The 19,683-nt window shown below is 48.7% G+C and overlaps 1 protein-coding gene across 4 annotated transcripts in view; it reads right to left on the reverse strand.

Annotated features, from left to right (window-relative positions):
- DLG5 (discs large MAGUK scaffold protein 5) overlaps positions 1-19,683 on the reverse strand; it is a 128,786-nt gene that overhangs the window by 50,619 nt on the left and 58,484 nt on the right. For all 4 annotated transcript variants that reach the window (XR_011538253.1, XM_070613048.1, XM_070613054.1 and 1 more), the window contains exons 3-7: positions 19,384-19,546; positions 17,217-17,360; positions 16,335-16,518; positions 4,213-4,472; positions 2,712-3,024 (exon numbers count right to left, since the gene is read on the reverse strand). Coding sequence is in view for 3 of the 4 variants with exons in the window: in XM_070613048.1 (XP_070469149.1) it covers positions 2,712-3,024; positions 4,213-4,472; positions 16,335-16,518; positions 17,217-17,360; positions 19,384-19,546 (1,064 nt within the window). In the remaining variant the exon portion in view is untranslated. The remainder of the gene's footprint in view (positions 1-2,711; positions 3,025-4,212; positions 4,473-16,334; positions 16,519-17,216; positions 17,361-19,383; positions 19,547-19,683) is intronic.

Consider the following 19,683-nt stretch of genomic DNA (forward strand, 5'->3'; position numbering starts at 1 on the left):
AGTGACACAGTGGCACACTCTGCTCAGACCTCACATTTCCCAATCGATTCAAATTATTTGTTTTGATTTTTTTCCTGCTTTTATGCAGTCTTGAATGTTTGTTTAGTTTGCTATTTTTTAAAAATGATTTTTATTAATTCTGTCAATAATTTATTATAAGTAATAGGTTTAACAATAACTTTTTTACATTTTACTTGGTGTTGTACATTAATACAGTTTTATATTCAAAATGTGTTAACATACGGTTTCACTGAAAGGTTTTCCATCTTGCTCTGGATAATCATCTGAAGCTGAGGGCCACAGATGGAGACACCACGAGAGGCCAGCGCTGAGGAATCAGGCAGCTCTCCCCTCTCCCCCATCTCTCCTTCCTTCCCACTGGGCCCCCATCATTGCTGGTCTCCAAGATGAATCCACCCCCAAAACACTGTTTCTTTATGAGAAACACAAGAAGTACATACTTAGTTTTATTGGGAGAGAACAGTAGGAATGAGGTATCTTAAACGGGGTGGTAGAATTTGGGAGCTGGGGCCTCCCGATTTACTCTGAGGAATCGCAGAGTCTAGGAAGTGACTACCCCAGGTCCCACCCACTGGGGAGAGCTGAACCCAGATCCCAGGTCTTCAGACTCTCACTCCACTGCTCCTTACTCTATACTGTACCGTCCCCAAACATCAGCCCTTAGTCTGCAAAAGCACCAAGATCTGCCCACTCTGGGTGATCTTGGGGCCAGGCTCAGGAAGACATGGGCTGGTTTTCAAGAGACACTTGCCCAGCCCAGGCCTGAGGCCAACAAGAAAGGCCTATGGGCTGCAACTCAGCCCCCTGCAGGGGTAGAGCCCACGCCAGGGTCCCAGGGACACCTGTCTCTTCCATTCGGACAACATCTCCCAGCCTCTAAGTTCTTGAAATGCTACCCTGGTCCTCTGCCTTGTCTTCTGTCACACTGTTCCCTATAGCACTTCCTCCTCTCACACGTGTTGACTCTCTGTCCACCAGTGCCAAGCTCAGCTCCTCAAGCAGGACTGAAGTCGGAGATGCAAGTGCACTCAGGGGCAGCAGGAAGGTAGGGACACGGGAAGCCACGGCCAGCAGGAGTGACCGAGCTGCGCTTTCTATGGGACACGGACTCGAGTAGAGGGGCCTGTCCTGGGAAGCGACTTGTTATCTGGAAGCTGCTCTGTTACAGGCAGCAGGGCCCACAGCATCCCAGTGACAGAGATCAGCTGCCCCAGGCAGTTCCTCCACCCTCCTGAAGGCAGTGAGCCTTTACCAGACCCCGTCAGGCGATGCCAGAGGCTGGGACAGTGGCCCTTGGGAGGGAAGCTCCCGTGGACACGCCCACTCTGGGAGGTGGGAAGCAGGAGAGAGAGCTGAGCTGACCTGGTCTCCAGAGTAAGGCAAAGACCCTGATAGGTCCCCTGACCGCCCTCTCTTTGTTACAATCCACTCTGGAGAAGAGAGTAGAAAGAGAGGACGACAGTGAGAGAGAAGGGGCACCAAGAGGGAGGTACACAGAGAAGGGAAGAGAGCGTAGGGAAGGCACAGCTCGTGAGAAAGAAAAAGAACCCCTCCCTCAGCTGAGCAGAATGGAGACAGTTCTGAGACCAGGGGCCGTGTCCCTTGCACTGCCAGCACTTAGCACTGCCTGGGCATAAGGAGGCACCACAGTCTGCAGAAAGGCTCACAGGCCCTGCCTCCCCCTTGGGCATCAGCCCTGCCTCATGCTCAGTCCAGAGGGCTCTGGCTACAACAGTTCAACACTCACCATCCCTTGCCAATTTGCCCGACCTTTAATACCTTGCTTTTCGCTTCTCACAGACCAATGTTAATGCCTGCACTCTCACTGACCTGCACAGAAAAGCAGAATGGAGAGGCATGAACAGAGAACTAAGTCAATGGGAAAAAAAGTCTATTCTGATCAAGTTCATAGCCTAAAGAGAGCCACAACACCAACCAACAGGATGGAAGAGAATCCCAAATAGGGGGAGTCCACGGGCCCATCCAAGGCACACCTGGACTTGGGGTTGAGACGTGTCAGCCATGAGGCTGAGGTAGGACAGATGCAGAGAATCCAAGGAGCCAAGCCCATTTGCAGTGCCTCCTGACCTTGGAGACATGACCCCAGGGAACAAGGCTTTAGCATGGCCTCAGGCTCAGACTCGTTTACCATCTTCCCAGTAGGGGCCTGACTGCCCCTTTAAAAAGTAGACTCCTCAGATGTTGAGAGAAAAGAACCCCTGAGGGTGCTCCTCCAGACTAGAAGGCCAAAGGTGCCTATGGCTGTGGGAACTTGGTCTTGGGGTCTTGCTTCTTAATGAGCAAGTTCTTGAGACACCCACTGACCTTCAGCACAAGACTGACCTACAATTACTGAACTACAGGTGTGAGTGTGACATTGTCTGTGCATGGAGCACACACGTCTGTGCGTCTCATCTGACTTTCTTCCTACACTGTAAGCTCTGGATGCTCAGGGCCACAGCTGGACCTCCCCTTGCGTCCCCTGTAGCCCAGACTACAGCTGGGCACTGAGCGTGAGCTTAGCAGTTACCTGGGCAGTGGCTGATGACCCAGCCAGCAAGCAGGCATAAGATGAGAAGCTCTTCGCTCCGACTCAGAAGGACACTGCTGTTTTGGACACCAAGGGCTCTGCAGCCCTTCCCCCCTCGCGGCTTTCCCAGAGCTGGGAGGCCGGCTGCCCAGCCGCCTACCTGTCGCAACACCTCCATCTCCTCACTGGCCGCCGCCTTCTCAGACGTACTGCTCTTGAGCTTGGATTCGGCCAGCTCCACCTCGGTCTGCAGCTTGTCTAACTCAGAGATGACTTGGTCGCGCTCGCTCATGATGAGCTTGTACTCGCTGTACACCGCGTCCCGCTCCTCCTTGTACTTCTCTGACTCCTTTGCAGTCTTCACCTGTGTGGTCCTCAGCTCCGTCAGCTCTGACTGCAGCAGCTCCATCTCCCACTGCAGGTCTTTGTTCTGGGCCGTGGCCTTGTTCAGCTCATGGTGTATTGCCTCGAACCTGGGGGAGAAAGGCAGCCAGGACACAGGGAGGTGGGGACCTGCCCGGTCAGCTCCACTGTGCTGGACAGTCAAGCATGAAGTTTCAAGTGAGGTCATTCTCTGCACTCCCGAGAGAAAAGTCACGGAGTACCAGTTCCCCGGACCTGGAATTTTACTCAGCCTTTCCAGAGCTGAACTGAGGACTTCATGCCCTCTGCTCTACTAGAAATAACAGCGTATTTCTTCCACAGTCAAGCTACATAATTCAAAAAAATAAAAACAAAACGATGTTAGAATCACAGCATATGAGAGACAAAAGTAGCCTTAACGGTCATTTAGTCCAACCACCTCCTTTACAGATAGAGGTGACAAGGCTTTGAGACATAGGCGACTTGCCCAAAGCCACCAGGTTAGGGCGAGAGCACACAGCTCCCTCCAGGCCAGGAGGCACCTTCCACACAGGCAACCCTGCACACTAGAGCCTGCAGCTCTCGAGCAGCACCTCTGAGAGGGTGTTCCCGAGAACGTCTATCCTGCACAGAGCTCCCTTAAGATGGTGTTCTCAGATGACTGAGGTTCGGGACACACTGCATGCTGTGCCACCCTCTTGGAGAGTCTGGGGCACGGTGTCTGAGTGAAGGTTCTGAAAAGTCTCACAGGGCAGACACCTGTCTGTGTGCACCCTGGCAGTTCCCAAACCTTTCTATATCCAGAAAACACTTTTCATATGAAACCGATGAGTGCTCCAGAACTGGTGTTTTGCAGGAATGTACTTTATGAAACACTATTTGAGGGCAGGGGTCACACCCTACAAATTACATACCTTAATAAAAAATGAAACTTTAGAAGAAACAATGCCTAGGACAAGTGACTAACAAAGAGAGGAGAGGCTTGTGGGGAGACCTAAGAAACAGAGTATGTGAGAACACACCAGAGCTGTGCAGATGGAGAAAGCACAATTCCCAAGACACATTGAGTGTCAAGAAAACGTTTGCTGGAGATAAGTATTTTCTGACTGAAAAAGCAAAATTACTTGTGCTGTTTCTACCCACCCCACCCCCACCAAACGGCTGGGAGGCTTCTAGATACCCACAAGCCCACAATGGAGAGTGGCCCCAGGGCAGAGAAGACCCATTTGGCCCTCTGGTGATTATGGAGCCGGAGACAGGCTGGCTCTGCTCCCTCCCACTGCAGCCTCAGCTCCTACCTCCGCAAGGAGAGAGCACATTGGTGCTGCAGCTGGATGGCTGTGTCCCTCTGTTGGGTCAGCATTTCCGTCTGCTTCAGCAGGCGCTGGTTCTCTTCCTCCAACTGTTCCAGGCGGCTCAAGTCTGAGTTGTGGATGGCGACTTTCTCACTGTACCTCTTCCGAAGGGCATCATAGTCCTTCTTGACCACCTCCAGTTTGTCCATGGCGGTGTCGTACAGCTTGTTGAGAATTTCTGATGACCCATTGTGCTTCAACACCTGGGGACCAGACGGTCACACTTACCAAGGGAAGGACAGACTCATCACTCTCACCTCCATCTGTCTGGAGGTACTATTGTTGGTAAGGGAGGGGAGGCCACACCCTCTGGCCTTCGGGAGTCTCAGGCTGATTCCACAGGCCCTGCAGACACACTTGGTCCATTCATTCATTCACAGATATTTCTTAAGTAGTGTGCAGAAGAGTTGCCAAACAGACCTGAGACTTCTGTCCTTAGAAGGGCCTGTTTGCAAGCTGACCCTTGGCTGGCGTCTGGGAACCTGAATGACAAACAGTTGCACAAACTGATAGAAAACTTCCCCACAGGGATAAGAGGGCTTCCCAGGGCCTGACCTGGACAGTGTGGCTTAGGCTGAGTACCTGCTTTCTTCTGGGGGTCTGACATTTCAGTACACGCTAGGCAGAGGGAGCCTACGTGGCCAGCCCCCAGCAAAAACCCTGGGCAGGAAGTATCTCAAGGGTTTCCCTGGCAATGACACTTCATGCATGTTGTCATGATTCAGTGCTGGGGAACTAAGCGTCTTATGTGACTCCACAGGGGAGGACATCTGGAAACGTACACCTGGTCTCCTCTGGACTTCACCCCACACACCTCTTCCCTTTGCTGATTTCACTTTGTGTCCCTTCACTGAAACAAATTTTAGCCATGCTAAAAGTTCATCATATGCTGAACTTTGTGAGTCCTCCTAACAAATCCCCGATGGTGGTGTCGAGGACCTCCAACACAAGTCCCTACTATGTCCAGTACAGCTCTAGATGCTGGTGATGCTGGACAGGACACACAAAGACCTTTTATCCTGATGGAAGGATACAACTTACATAGACAGACAGAGATAGGTAGGGAGGGAGAGAGGTAGATAGATCAAATAAAATAACTTCAGAGCATAATAAGGGCTATCAAGAAATTAAAAAATAAAACAGGATAATGAGCAGCAGAGTAGAAGGCCATGAGAGAGGCTAACACCTAAGGAGGTTCTCTGAGAAGGTGACTTCTAAGCTTGGATGCAAATGAAGAGCAGCAGCCCAGAGCACACGCAGCAGAGGGGAGAACAAGTGCAAAGGTCCCAGGGTAGGAATCCCCAGCCATATTCCAGGCACAAAGAGAAGGGCAGGGCAGAGCCACCGGAGCCCAGTGAATATGGAGGAGGGGGGTCAAAAGGAGGCATAGCTTCAAGGCTCACGGTGAAGCACGCCTCCTGAAATGGGAGCCGTAGGAGGGTTCTAAGCAAGGAAGCGTTCAACTCTGAATTACAGGAACTAAGCGCTCTGGGGTGCTGCTCCAGAGAGTAAACAACAAGTTAAGAGGCTGTCAGGGGCCTGCTGACTTCTGCTGAGCACCTCAGGGGATCTGAGCCTTTGGGAGGGTCAGTCCACATCTCTGGGTTTCAGTTTCCTTATTCCTCAATAACAGGACTGAACCAGAAAAGCTTGCTTAGCCGTTCCAGCTCCCACAGTCCAGGAATCACCTGGCTTGTTCAGCAGAGACCTGAGTTATCAGATCTTTTCAGCCTAGAGAACCAGAACCCAGGGCTGCTGCATATTCCCTTCAGAGGGAGGGTTAGCCATCAATAAACACAATTAACAGGAAAAGCCAAAGAAGAGCTAATTAAAAAATCAGATTCACGGAAACAAGGAAAGTGAGTGGCTCATCTAAGAGCTAAGCACCAGCTCCTAGGGCTGCGGGCTGCAGGAGCGTCTCAGAAATCAGCTTCCTCAGGGCTTTCAGTCTTCCTCCTTTTTCTTTTTTTCTTTCTTTCTCTCTCTTTTTTTTAAAGCAAAACTCTTTCCTTCAAAGGAAATCTTAACAAGGACACCAAAATACAAAACATTTTAAGAAACAGTATAGGTTCCTCGGGCAATTAAAATCTTCACTGTTTTGTAAAAATGCCTCACTGCTGCAGATCATGACTGCACACTGAGAAACCGGAGAAAACCACCGACTGAGCCCTACTCTGTCATTTAAAGTCTTTGTTCTTTTAAAAGGAATATCTTCAAACATACAGAAAAGCATAGCAAATAATGTAACAAAATTTTAAGTACCCACCACTTAGCTCTAATCTTGGTATCTTGTCACATGTCTCAAATTGCTTTTCAAAGAAATAAAACATTACAGGTGTTTCTAAAGCCCCCCAAATACCCTTCTCTTATCCAATAGGCCTCTCCTCCCCCCCAGAATTAATCTCTTCCCTAAATTTGCTGCTGACCATCTGCGTGCATAACATTTTATTTACACTATCTATGTATTTAATGAAAGTCTCTAAAGGCCTCACACTACATGTACTTCTTTCTCTTCAAGGCTGCTTCTGAGGTTTGGTCAAGCGATGCAGGCAGTCTGTCACTGTGTGAACACGTCACACCACCTCCTTTTTCCAGCGGATGGACGTTTACACTGTCTCCATGTTTCTGCTGTACACCTGTCCTCTCCCACACCTGGGAGAGTCTTCTCTAGGGGGACACCAAGAAGCAGAGCAGCTAAGTGGCAGGATAAGGACTTTTTCACACGTACTGGACAATATCAAATTGCTCTCCAAAGTGGCCGTACTGATTCATATTCCACCAGCTGTGGGCAGGAGTTCTGAGAGTTACTGTCATCAACGATCCTCACCAAGATCTCACACAGTCCGATAATTCTTTTAATTTTGAATTGTGGTGAAATACACATAACATAAAACCGTCTTAACCATTTTTAAAATATCTAAACGTATGTTTCCGTAGTGTTACATATATTCACACTGTTGTGCAACCAATCTCCAGAACTTTTTCATCTTACAAAACTGAAACTCTATCCATTAACAACTCCCCATTCCTCCTCCCCCCAGCCCCTGGCACCACCCTTCTACTTTCTTTTCTTTTCTTAAAAATATTTTATTTTTCCTTTTTTTCCCCAAAGCCCCCTGGTACATAGTTGTGTATTTTTAGTTGTAGGTCCTTCTAGTTGTAGCATGTGGGATGCCGCCCCGGCATGGCCCGATGAGCAGTGCCATGTCGGCGCCCAGAACTCGAACCGGCGAAACCCTGGGCCGCCAAAGCGGAGCACACGAACTTAACCACTCGGCCACAGGGCTGGCCCTACCACCCTTCTACTTTCCGTTTCTATCAATCTGACTACTCTAAGCACCTCACATAAATGGAATCATATGGTATTTATCTTTTTGTGACTGACATTTCATTTAGTATAATGTCCTCAAGGTTCATCTACTTTGCAGTATGCGATAAGATTTCCTTCCTTTTGAAGGGTGAAAATATCCCACTGTATGTATGTTCCACAATTGTGTGTGTCCATTCATTCACTGAAGGACATTCCTGTTGTTTCTATTCTTGGTTACTGTGAAATGGTCAGATTGTTTTAAAGTATTACCAATCGCATGGACCAAAAATAAGGTCTTTTTAACTTGCATTCCCGATTACTAGAAAAATGGAGCAACTCTCCTTATGTTTACTGACTACAGACACTTTCTCTTCTATGAATCTCCTGTCCACAGCTTTCACTTCCCCACACCTCCCTGCCTCCTTCCCCTCCTGCTGTTCTCTCTCTCTTCCTTTCTTCCTGTAGGATTTATTTTTAAATTCCAGGTGCTAATCCTTTCCTAGTCATATTTATTACAAATATCTTCTCCCAATATATGGCTTTTAAATTTCCTTGCAGTGTCTTTTGTTAAACTGAAGTTTCACATTTTAATACAGTAAAATCTATCAATCATTTCTTTTATGGCTTGGGCTTTGGTTGTTTTATTTAAGAAGTTCTTTTCTTCCTACTCTGAGATCATGAAAATAGTCTCCTGTTATCTTTTCTAAAAAGTGTTCGTTTTACTTTTCACATTTAAATATTTAAATGACTTGGAATGTATTTCTGTGTATGGTGTGAGACAGAGATACAACACTGTTCTTTTCTGTAAGTCACCAGACAAAAGAGAGCTGGGTTCCTGAGTGCAGGACAGAGTGAGGACGTCTGAATTTGTCCAGATGCATTCAGTGGGGCTGAGGACACCAAGGACACCACTGATGCCGCGCCCAGCACTGAGAGCTGGGAAGGAACATGTGCCCGCACATACCCAGGACACAGAGCCAATGGAGAGCTCTCTGGACCTGGGTCAACCAGTGCCTTCCACTTACATCTGGAAAAATTCCAGCTTCTACACTGGATTGCCCTGATTTGTGGGCAGTACCTCAGACACTCCAACTACAAATCACCTTGAGGCCGGCCCAGTGGCGCAGTGGTTAAGTTTGCACGTTCCACTTCAGGAGCCCAGGGTTGGCCAATTCAGATCCCAGATGCGGACCTACACACTGCTTGTCAAGCCCTGCTGTGGCGGTATGCCATATATAAAGTAGAGGAAGATGGGCACGGATTCACCTCACCTCAAATGTTTTCCTCTCTAAACATCCCCTAAGCCAGGTGAGAACCACAGTGTCTCCAAATGACTCGAGCAGTTATTGCAGAACAAAAGCACTGCTGCCATTCCCTGAGTTTCCCACAAGGTGGCAACCCTGGGTAGACCAACCAAAAGTGCTCTACTATTGTCGTGCCTTCTAAGTTTCATTAAGAAACAAATTTTAAAGGCGGCCTTAAAATGATGCAAACAAAGACCTAGTTCTGGTCATCCTGGTCCCTTGCTGGCCCAGCAGAGCCCGTGTTCACCAGCCCACAACAGAATCTTGAGTTTACACCATGGCTTGGTCTTTCTTCATTGAGAATAGTCCCCAAAATGCCCTAACCGTGGGAGCTTGGGTTAGCACCTGCGTGACAACCCAGGGACAATTCAGGGCAGAGTGACCAGCTGCCAGGGTGGGTCACGAGTTCCCGGTGAGATGGGGCTGGTCAGGGAAAATCCCAGGGCAGACCCAAGGATCCCTTCTGATGTTCAATCCAGCTCTGATAGCATGACGGGATCCTGGTCAGAAGGGAGCTGGGGAGATCAGGCTGACACCCTCTGCTGTTTGGGCCATGACTCCGCCCATTCCACAGGTGAAACTCTGCACAAGAAGCTCTTGCTTATTATGAGCTCCTCAACTTCCAACCTCTCCTTTTCATTCGGCCCTAGAGTCACACAGAATAATCCTTTCCTACAGCACAGGGTCCAGATAGCCAAAGAGGCTCGGAGGCCCCCAACACTTCTCAGCTTTTCTCTACAAACAGGGCTGTGCTTGTAGAACAATCATGTTTGTGCTAATATAATCAAAAGCCTCTGAAGAAATGTGGGAAGTTTAACCCTCTAGAGATAAGTCCAGAGAATTTGAAAAACTATCCTATCTTTTAGTCTAGAATATTTTGTTTATATCATTAGAAGATTATGTGCTTAGCAGGTAGTTACACACAAACAGTCAAATGTTTAGCTTCCCAGTTAAGGCTAGTGGAAGTCCAAGTGAGAAAGAGAATATTTAAATTTGGCCCATAATTCTAAAACGAGAAAGGCAGTCAACTTCTCGGCTCAGGCAGGCTGCAGTCTTTAGAGACGACTCCCCTCCAGCCCATCAGGAGGGGGCGGAACTGGCCCAGAGGAGGCACAGAGCCAGGGTCTGGTCCCATCCCCAAAGGGCCTGAGCTGCGTCCCGCAGGGAGGCTGACAAGAAAGCTGCCCTCATCTCTAGTCCACACCAGCCAGAAACACTCCTCCTCTCTGGGCTCCTCCGGGGGCATGCCCTTCCACGACTGAGAAACCCCTTTCCTGAGACACCTGGAAAAAGAAGTCAACTTTCATGAATCACCAAAGAAAAAAGTATATTTAAAGACAGGGGACAGGGCCAGAAGGAGGAGAGAGAAGTCTCCTGGGGCCTTATAAGTTTCCCAAATAAATTGGCAGAACCTATAGAAAAAGAAGAGCATCGCTTTGAACCTGGCAAATGTACCTCTAAGAATCAAACTTTGAAAAACCTCCACAACGGAACATAAGGACATATGTAAGTATACCCACCAAAACCTATCTGTAATAGGAAAACGGGCAGACAACCAAGATTCCCAACACACACAGAATGGAGTGAATAAATTAACTGACAGCTAAACCAAGAAATATCTTGTTGGATGTTCCAAATGTACAGAAAATATAAGGAGACTCACGACATAGGGTAAAAAAAAGAAAGGCAGGTGGCAGAAAATAAAACACAACTGTGTGTGTTGTCTGACATTAAACACACGTCTACAAGGGTATATCCCAAGTGGGTCAGAGGGGTCAGTCATCTCCAGGGAGTGACACTGGGCTGAAGTGGGGGTGGGTACCTCCATGTTGTTTGAAAGTTTTTTCTTTTTTCACCAAAGAATATGCATTATTGTAGTAAAGAAAGAAGATGCAAAATTATCCTCTACGTGGCTCCCCCAACCAAGGCTTGACAATCTCTGCCCAGGATCTCCTGGGCATTTCTGATGCAACCCAGAAAAATCCAGATGGTGCCTTCCAACTGAGGTACCCTGGAGACGGAACCACCATGCTGCAACCCTCCCCACACACAGATGCACGCAAAGCACCTATGTGCTGCTCTCCAGGCGAGAGGGCCCAGGCCTGGGCCCCCCTCCCACCCAGGGCTGCCTCATTTCCTCAGAGATAAATCATGCAGAGGGCTGGGGAGCCCCACAAATCCCTCAAGCAAACACTCAAGTCAAACAGCACCATTTACCCTGTGAGGGCCTCTTCAGTTAACAAGGCGTGGGAGGAACCAGGCAACAAAACCGGCCTTGTCCAAGGAGGCCAACCTTTGCCCTCAGGCCCTGTGGGGAGGAAACCTGCGGCCACCCCCGGCTCCCCTGCTTCCTCTGCTGCTGGCCTACCCAAGACTGAGGCTGTCCACAGCCCAGGCACCTACCCTAGATCTGGGGAAGGGGAGAAGTCCCCAGCCCAGGAAAGCAGGTAGCCCTGGCAGCTCAGAGATGCACCCTTCACCCACCCACCCCCAACTCCGCAGCAGCCGGGCCTCCTCTCCTGGGGGAGTCCCAAGGTAATAACACTCGCTAAGGGGCATCAGTCCAGCTGCACAGAATTGGGGAAACTCACTGGCCACTGTAATAAACTACCCCCTCAAAGGGTCACAGCTGTAGGAAAAGAAAGGAGACAAGGAATGTGATGGTGGGGTGTGGGGGACAGCTTCCCATGTCATTTGTGGAGAGAACGAGAAAAGGGGGTGAGAGGGGATAACCTCAGTCTGGATGTTTGTACAAGCTGTGAAAGTTCTAAGGGAAGTCAGAGAATGGGAGGCAATGAACCTCATGCCTCAAGAGGGAAGAATTTTTTTTTATGACAAGGTGATAACCAGAGTCTTTTTTTTGAGATATAATTCACATACCATAAATTCAACCTTCACAGAGCAGAATTCAGTGTTTTTTGTCATATCTCAAGGCTGTGAATCCACAGACTGTGCAACAACTACGACTATTTAATTCCACAATATTTTCATCACCACAAAAAAACTAAGACCCATGAGCATCACTCTCCAACCTTCCATCCCCCTGCTCCAGGCAACCACTCATCTACTTTCTGCCTCTACAGATTTTCCTGTTCTGGACATTTCATATAAATGGAATTATATAATATGAGGTCTTTTGCCTCTGGCTTCTTTCATTTAGCATAATGTTTTCAAGTTTCATCCTCATTGTAGCAGGTAATAGTACTTCATTCCTTTTCACACTGAGTAATATTCCATTGTATAGAACATACCACATTTTATATATCCATTCATCAGTTGATGGACATTTAGGTTATTTCCACTTTTTGGCTGTTATGAATAATGCCGCTATGAACATTCATATGACAAGTTTTTGTGTGGATAAATCTTTTCAATTCTCTTGGGTATAAACCTAGGAGTTTTTGCTGGGTCATCTGGTCCAATGTTTAACAATTTGAGAAACTGCCAGACTGTTTTCCAAACTGACTGTACCATTTACACTCCCACCAGCAGAGTATGAGGGCTGTGACTACTCTAATTAAAGTCTAATCAGACTTTAATTCAGCCTTGATAGGACTAGAATAAAGACAATAATGACAACAATCAGGTACGGAGCACTTCACACATGCCGGCACACAGTGCCACTGCTTTATATACAGGACCCTTCAACCTCCAGGACAACCAGAGAGACCAGCTCTGCTCCACCTAGAAAACCCCATTCTGCCCCTTTCTAGCAAGGCTGTGGAACTTCCCTTACACTAAGATGGAACCACAAGCACATTTGAAATTATGAAATGCTCAAAGAAAAATAAAATCTAAACTAAACCCCGAGGTAAAAGGTTAACTACGCCAAGTTTAAACCAGGGTGAAAAAAGCGTCAGCAAACAAAAGAGCAAGGAAACAAAGTGGGGTGAAGGTAACAATGGGAAGGGGTACCTGCCCTCAGATGGGGGCAGCCACCACTCACAGCCCCATGCAGAGAAGTGGGGCAAACAGACAGCTGTGGCTGCCCCTGCCTCTTGGGCAGCCCCACGCGCCCCGCCTCACCACAGCTGCTCATACTTAGCTGCCTCACACTCTGGATTTTTCCAAGGGGTTTCTTTTGGGGTAAAAATGGTTTGCCTTTAAAAAAACTGAAAACCCTCAGTCCTAACTGTTTGCTCTAGGAAGCTCTGTGGACATGCAGGAGGAAGGATCTCTGCAGGGGGAATTCAATGCATTCAACATGGTACTAACCATACAACCATACAACACTTTCTCCTTGGTGTCTCATTTCGTCCCAAAGCAACACCCCCAGAGCACCACCCACCCCAGTCCTGAACAGAACTGTTAAAGAGATGCAGGACGCGGAGACTGCTGACGCGGCTTCTCTGAGATCATGCCACCGCAGGTCAGTGATGGAGTCCCCTCTCCCCTCTCCCTTCCCTCTCCTCCTGCTGTACTGCAAGGCTTTCTGCCCACAGGTGGACTCTTGCTGCCCTGGCCTGCACTTCCCTCCCCTTCCAAGAACCCTTCCCATTACCAAGATTCGGTCAAAGCCTATCACCTCTGCCTCCAGACCTGACCTCACACAACCACATCCCCTAATCAGAGGGCTCACAAAAGAGACATCAGATCTCTCCAGGTATATCCATCTTAAGGTCTCTCCCTGAGCCTGCAGTGGGTGTTCCACATAAGACCACAATAAATATCAGCGAAAGAAAATAAACATCAGAAGCCAATTTTTCAATAGAACATAGCTTATAACGGGAAAATGCTGAAAATAGCCCAAGGATCAGGAGACTGGTTGAATCAATTATGGTACTTCCATGTAACTCAATACTCTGCAGAAGTTAAAAACAAGGAAATGAATTTGTACTGAAACAGAAAGATGCACATGATGTATTCAGCAAAAAACAATGTTAGCAACAAAATGAGTGGTATGATTCCATTTTGTGAAATAAATTAATAGGATATAAAGGTTTCTATGTGCACAGATAAAAATCTCAAACTTTTCACTGGTAGTGCCCTCATGGTAGTTGTTTCTGAGGAATGAGACTATAAAAGAATTCTTTTTATTTTTAAAATGTCTCTATCGTTTGATTCTTTTATGTTACAAAAAGCATATTAATTTTACAATAAAAAATAATAATATAAAATAAAAAATAAACTTCTGCCTTCACCTTTCTGAACAAATTAAATTTAACCTCATGGCCATCAAGTGAGGCAGAGCAGGACAGAGGGCTGTAGTCCCCGAGTGGGCATCAGAGTCTGCAGGGCCGAGGAGGGGCAGTGCAGAGGTGGAGCCTGAGGGAGGGAAGGCATGGAGCAGGAGGGCCCACAGAGGACGGGAAGAGGATGGGGTGGGGAAGAGGGCTGCAGCAGGATGGGAGGCAGGTACACGGGGGCTGACCAAGGAAACAGAGTAAGAATAGTAGGGACCGGCTTCCTCTTTGCTGTGAAAGAGGGTTACAGAAACGGAAAGGGGAAAAGCTAGAACGAAGGCTGTGCTACAGCAGTGTTGGACTGGAACTGGAAGTGTTAGTGTGAACACATGGTTTTCAATATATATTACACTTTGAAGATTTAGATATAGATATAGAAGAGGGAGGGAAAGAGACGGACATGGAAATAGAGATGTGTGTATGTGAGTGGCATGTCCTCAGAATTCCCTACTCAGTCCACTGAGAGGGCTTAGGAACAGTAACACCCCAGTAGCTATGAGCACACTCAGCATTCAGATCTTGCTTCTAAGTATCATTCTCCACTAAAAGGAAGGAGAACTCCTTGGAGAAACGGCTGATTTCCAGGGCTAGGGCAGGGAAATTAAAAAATGAGCCTGGAACATCCTCTTGTGCCAAAGAGCAAGGAAGTGCTCAAAGAGTGAGGAGGACATGTCAAAAAGACAGAGAAGCTAGCTTGAAGGGGCTCCTACTGGCCATTATGGATTATAACTCACAGAATAGGACAGGAAACCATGAATCCATATAGAGACAGACAGATAAGCAAAGGGAAGACAGGTAACTTTACAGTGGAGAAGCTGGAGACCCCACCTTAGTCAAGTGACCAAAGTGAACAGCATCGTAACCAGTCGTATCAAATCAAGTCCCAATCAATAGGATGCAATGAGAAGAAGGCAGCACCACTCCTGTGATAGTCCTGCCTAAGACGCATAAACAGAATCAAACCATGAGGATCAGACAGATGCACGCTGAGGGACAGCCTACAACATAACAGGCCTATAACCTTCCAAAGCATCAGGTCACACCTGAGGAACTGTTCCAAAGACCAAAGAGACGTGACAACTAAATGCAATGCTTTATTCTGAATGAGATCCTTTTCCTATTAAAGACACTACTGAGACAACTGGAGAAACGTGAGCAGGGTCTGACGATGAGATGGTAGTATGTATCAATGTTATCTTCCTTATGTTGATGCTTATGCTACTGTTACAGAGGAGAACATCCCTGTTTCTAAGAAGTACACTTTAGAGTGTTCAGCCACTCAGGGTACCTGATGGAGCATCAGGTTGACAACCTACTCTTAAAATGATACCTAGGGAAAAAAATTCCGTGCCCTGTACTTGCAACTCTTCTGTAAGTTTGAAGCAGTTTCACAATTTTTAATTGTAAATGAAAATAAAGCAATGAAGATAATGTCATGCTAAATCATCAAATGAGTTCAGACTACTACATACCAGCTTTGTGTCAAGCAAACCCCAACAGTCCTGCTTTAACTCAGAGAACCATAAACGACTCTGATGGAGGGCTTCTCTGATTAATTAGATCTATGGTACAGGGCTCAGAGGACACTCTGCCTCTTCCTGGGGTTGCCTTCCAACCCCAAACATCTAACCGCCTGTAGACACAGAACATGTCTTGAGCCCCTTCCATATCCTTGGGCAGCTGAGATAGTTCCAGACTGTAAGCTACAAGAGGAGAAGTAGTGGCCAACACCACTCACAGCAAGCCAGTGTTCTGACTGCCCTGATCCGCATGCCTTTGTCAATGTGAAATAAGAGAGGAGCAAACCTAAGAAACTCACTTGGATGAACAGAGCAGTAAGAGCAAGAGGCTACACTCCGACCCAAATAATGATGATAATGCTCCATCTCATACTGGCCCAGCGCTTTAATATTTCCAAGCTTCTCTCCATCTGATTTCCCATGATCCATACAAAGAAGCTATAGACCCCCAAGCCCCCAGATTAAGTAGAATTCCTGTGACATACTGCACAGCGCCTCCTCCACGGTAGCCCTTGAAACATTCCTAATGACACAGAGATATGTGTGATTGTTTGATTAACGTCTGTCTCCCCAACTGGATGGCAGAGTACAGAAAAGCAAGGGCTGAGTGTCTGCTCACAGATATCCCAGTGCCTCACATGAGGCGGACACTCCAGAAACACCTAATCAGGTGGATGGTGAGTGGATGGTGGGTGGGTGGGTAGATGACCAACCTTGGTCTGCCCCCAGCTGCCCAGCCCGGCTCTACCTGCTGCTGCTGGGCTCGGAGGTCACCAATCTCCTTCTGGTCCTCCTCATGGAGCCGCTTCATGTCCTCCCACGACTGCTGTAGCAGATTACGTTCCCGCAGCAGCTGTCCGTTCTCCCGCCTTAGCATGTTGACATCATCCTTCAGCTGGGTCTGGTCGCTGAGGAGCCGGCTATGGAGTGTGCTGAAATCCCACACACACAGTGAGTCCCAGCTAGTCCCCAACCCCCACCCCAAATCATCACCAGCCCCTCCAGGTCCCAATACTCCCAATACACCAGACAGGAGCCAAGAGCAGCCAGGTCAGCAACACTCAGAGGCAGGCCAAAGCCTGCTATCAGATAAATGCCAGAAGGATGCAAACCATTTTTTAAAAACTTGACACCAAAAGAGGTATATATACCAAAAAAGGAAAAAAAGAGATATGCCCCTACCTGGTATAGACTTGGCACCTCCAAGTACTGAGGCCTGGGCAAACATCAGCGGCTGGGCAGGCATATACCCTCAGAGGGACACAAGGAGACCAAAAGGGAACAGGCCCCATCTGCCTCCCCCATGGCCAGAAGCTGCAGCAAAGCCCCCGGACAGTGACCGAGAAGCCCAGTGACCTGCCTGGCCTACCACCTCATGTTTTCAAACACTCTGTTACCTACCATGCTCCTAAAGCCTGCAGCCAATGGCGTGAAGGGTTAATAGCCTCACTGTGCACTTAGGAAAATGAGGCCCAAAAACATCCCACTTGCTGAAGCCCAGTACTTGTTGTGTGGCAGTGGCAGGACTAGAACCAGAACCCCTGGCTCCAAGTCCAGATATAAAGGAGGGAGGGCAAGAGGCAGCCATTCAGTGGATGCTGGGAGCCCGTGCCAGGCAGGCCCCACTCACTGGTAGAAGTCAGTCTCCTTGGCCACCTCCTCACACCTCTTCAAGGCGTTGGTGTGCTGGTTCTGCAGGCTCTGCAGGTCCGACATGGCCCGCACACACTGGATCTTCAGCCTCTCATAGTCGGGATTCAGCCTGTGGTAGGGCCTGGCCCAGACAGCAAACAGCCCCATAAACACAGGCCCCAGGATCACACTGACAAGGAACATCTCTCTCCTGAGAAGCCATATCCTGGGTCACTCCCGCCCAGTGGTCTCCAAATAGTGGTCTCCTATGCACCACAACCACCTGGGGGCTTGTTAAGTTCAGGTGTCCTAGCTGCACCCAGACCAACAGAGTCAGAATCCCCAGGACGGAAAGAGCCTTGGTTGCCCAAGCTCCCTGCATGGGCCTGGACAGCTGAGAAGGTGCCGTCTTGTTCTCTAGGAGCTTCTGGGAGATCATGTGACAGGCCTGCACACATATTACAGGCACCAAAAACCTGTGAGGATGCTTCTCCTCTCCTGAGAACAGTGATCTCAATCATGGGCACACATTAGAACACCGAGGCCCAGAGCAATTACATCAGCCATCCCTAAGGCGAGGACTCAGACATCAGGATTTTTCCTTTTAAACTCCCCACGGGATCCCAATGTGCAGCCAAGGTTGAGAACAGTGGCCAGCAGCAGTGGTTCTCAAAGTGGAGTTCCCAGACCTGCAGCATTAGTATCACCTGGGAACTTGTTAGGCCCCAGCCCTCTTGATTCAGGACTTGGGAAGGAGGTAGGGCTAACTAGCAATCTGTGCTTCAAAAACAAGCCCTCAGGGTGATTCCAGTATGTGCTTGAGTTTGAGAACCCCTGCTCCAAAGCAGGTATCAGCAACTTTTGTAAAGGGCCAGAGAGTAAACACCTTAAGCTCTGCCAGCCATGCAGTCTCTGTGCAACCACCCACTCTGCCTTGGCAGCATGAAAGCAGCCATGGACAATATGCACTCTAGTGCACCACATCTTCACTGGCCCTGCCTTCGTGCTGTCTGACTGAGGGGCATATCCTCAGAAAGGTAACCTCAAGAAACAGGCTTTGCAGCCCTGACATCACCCCCAGAGGAAACTTTCTTGGGAAAAGGTGCACACCCCTGATGCTTCTAAAGGAAAGAGGTTAAATCAATTTCCCTCCCCTCAGGAACCCTACTAGCATCTCCCAGAAGGATAAACTTCTCTGTGTCCCTCCTCCACCTCCTCCATGAAGCCCTCTTGGACTATGCAAGTGGGTAAAGGCTCTCCCTCTGCCCCACCCCATCGGCCACCCTTCCCTGGTATCTACCTCTAAATTCCAATAAAAGAAGAAATCAAAGATTTTCTCCAAAACAACAAAGAAGCCAGGTAGACTACACCCTTCCTAAAATGCATATATGGCAGGGTTCAATTAATGTGTTTACAAACTGCATAAAGATCCACCCAACGGGAGGCAGGCTGGGGTCTTCTGGGAGACAGTGGTGCACACATGCATACAGACAGATCCCCATGCAGACGCACACACAGAGACAGGCACACACACATGTGGACCCACCAAGGGCTCAGCAATGGGATGACTATGTCTATTAGGGCATGGCATGGGGTGCACACAGCAGCAGACAAGGGATTAAGAAGGAAGCATACTGTCTTGGCACCAGAAAGCAGAGGCGTAGAAGAGGATAGTGACAAGCTCAAGGCCATCCAACCAACCAGTGAGGAGGCGCCAAAGTGGGAGCAGGCCCCTCAGCTGCTGCCAACACCGCCCACCAAATGATCACCTGCAAGGCCAACAGAAAGGCTAGGAGGCTGGCCCCAGGCTCTTCTGCCACACACACACAGACACACACAGACACACATGAGCACACCACTGTCAGGTGCCAAATGTTTGATGAACACACACCCCAACTCCACTGAATCCCTGAGTTGTGAGATTCAGGTCATGGGCTCTGATTTTCATCTGGAGGAAGCAGAATAAGACTGTGACCTTCCCCCTAGGCCCACAGGGAGAGCGTTTCACTGTGACAACGTTGGGGCAAGGGGACACCCTGGCAGTGCAGCATTGACCCCGGGGAACTCAGGAGCCCCTGGGGGGCAGGCGATGGTGATGGCATCAGGATAACCCTGGCCGACTGGCAAGGTGGTGAGTGCTGGGCAGGGTGTGGGCTGACCACTACCTCTTGTCAAAGGTCGTCCCGTGAGTCGCAAAGGCCAGGCGTTTGCGCAGTTCATTCCTCTCTCGGGTCATGAGCCGCAGCTGGATGGAGAGGTTCTCCACCTTCTCGTTCACTTGCCGGTCAGTGAGGAGGGGTGGCGGAGACGGTGCCTTCCCTGTGGTACCTGGAAGGAAGAAGGTAATACAGTGAGCTTGTATGTACACAGCACTCACCAGGTGCAGGCACTGTTCTGAGCGCTTGGCTTGCATAAGCTACTCCCAACAATCCTAGCAGGAGGTCCTGTTAGCATCCCTCTTTCGC

The sequence above is a fragment of the Equus przewalskii genome, chromosome 1 (genome assembly GCF_037783145.1).
Source record: "Equus przewalskii isolate Varuska chromosome 1, EquPr2, whole genome shotgun sequence".
In the NCBI taxonomy this organism is placed as follows: domain Eukaryota; kingdom Metazoa; phylum Chordata; class Mammalia; order Perissodactyla; family Equidae; genus Equus; species Equus przewalskii.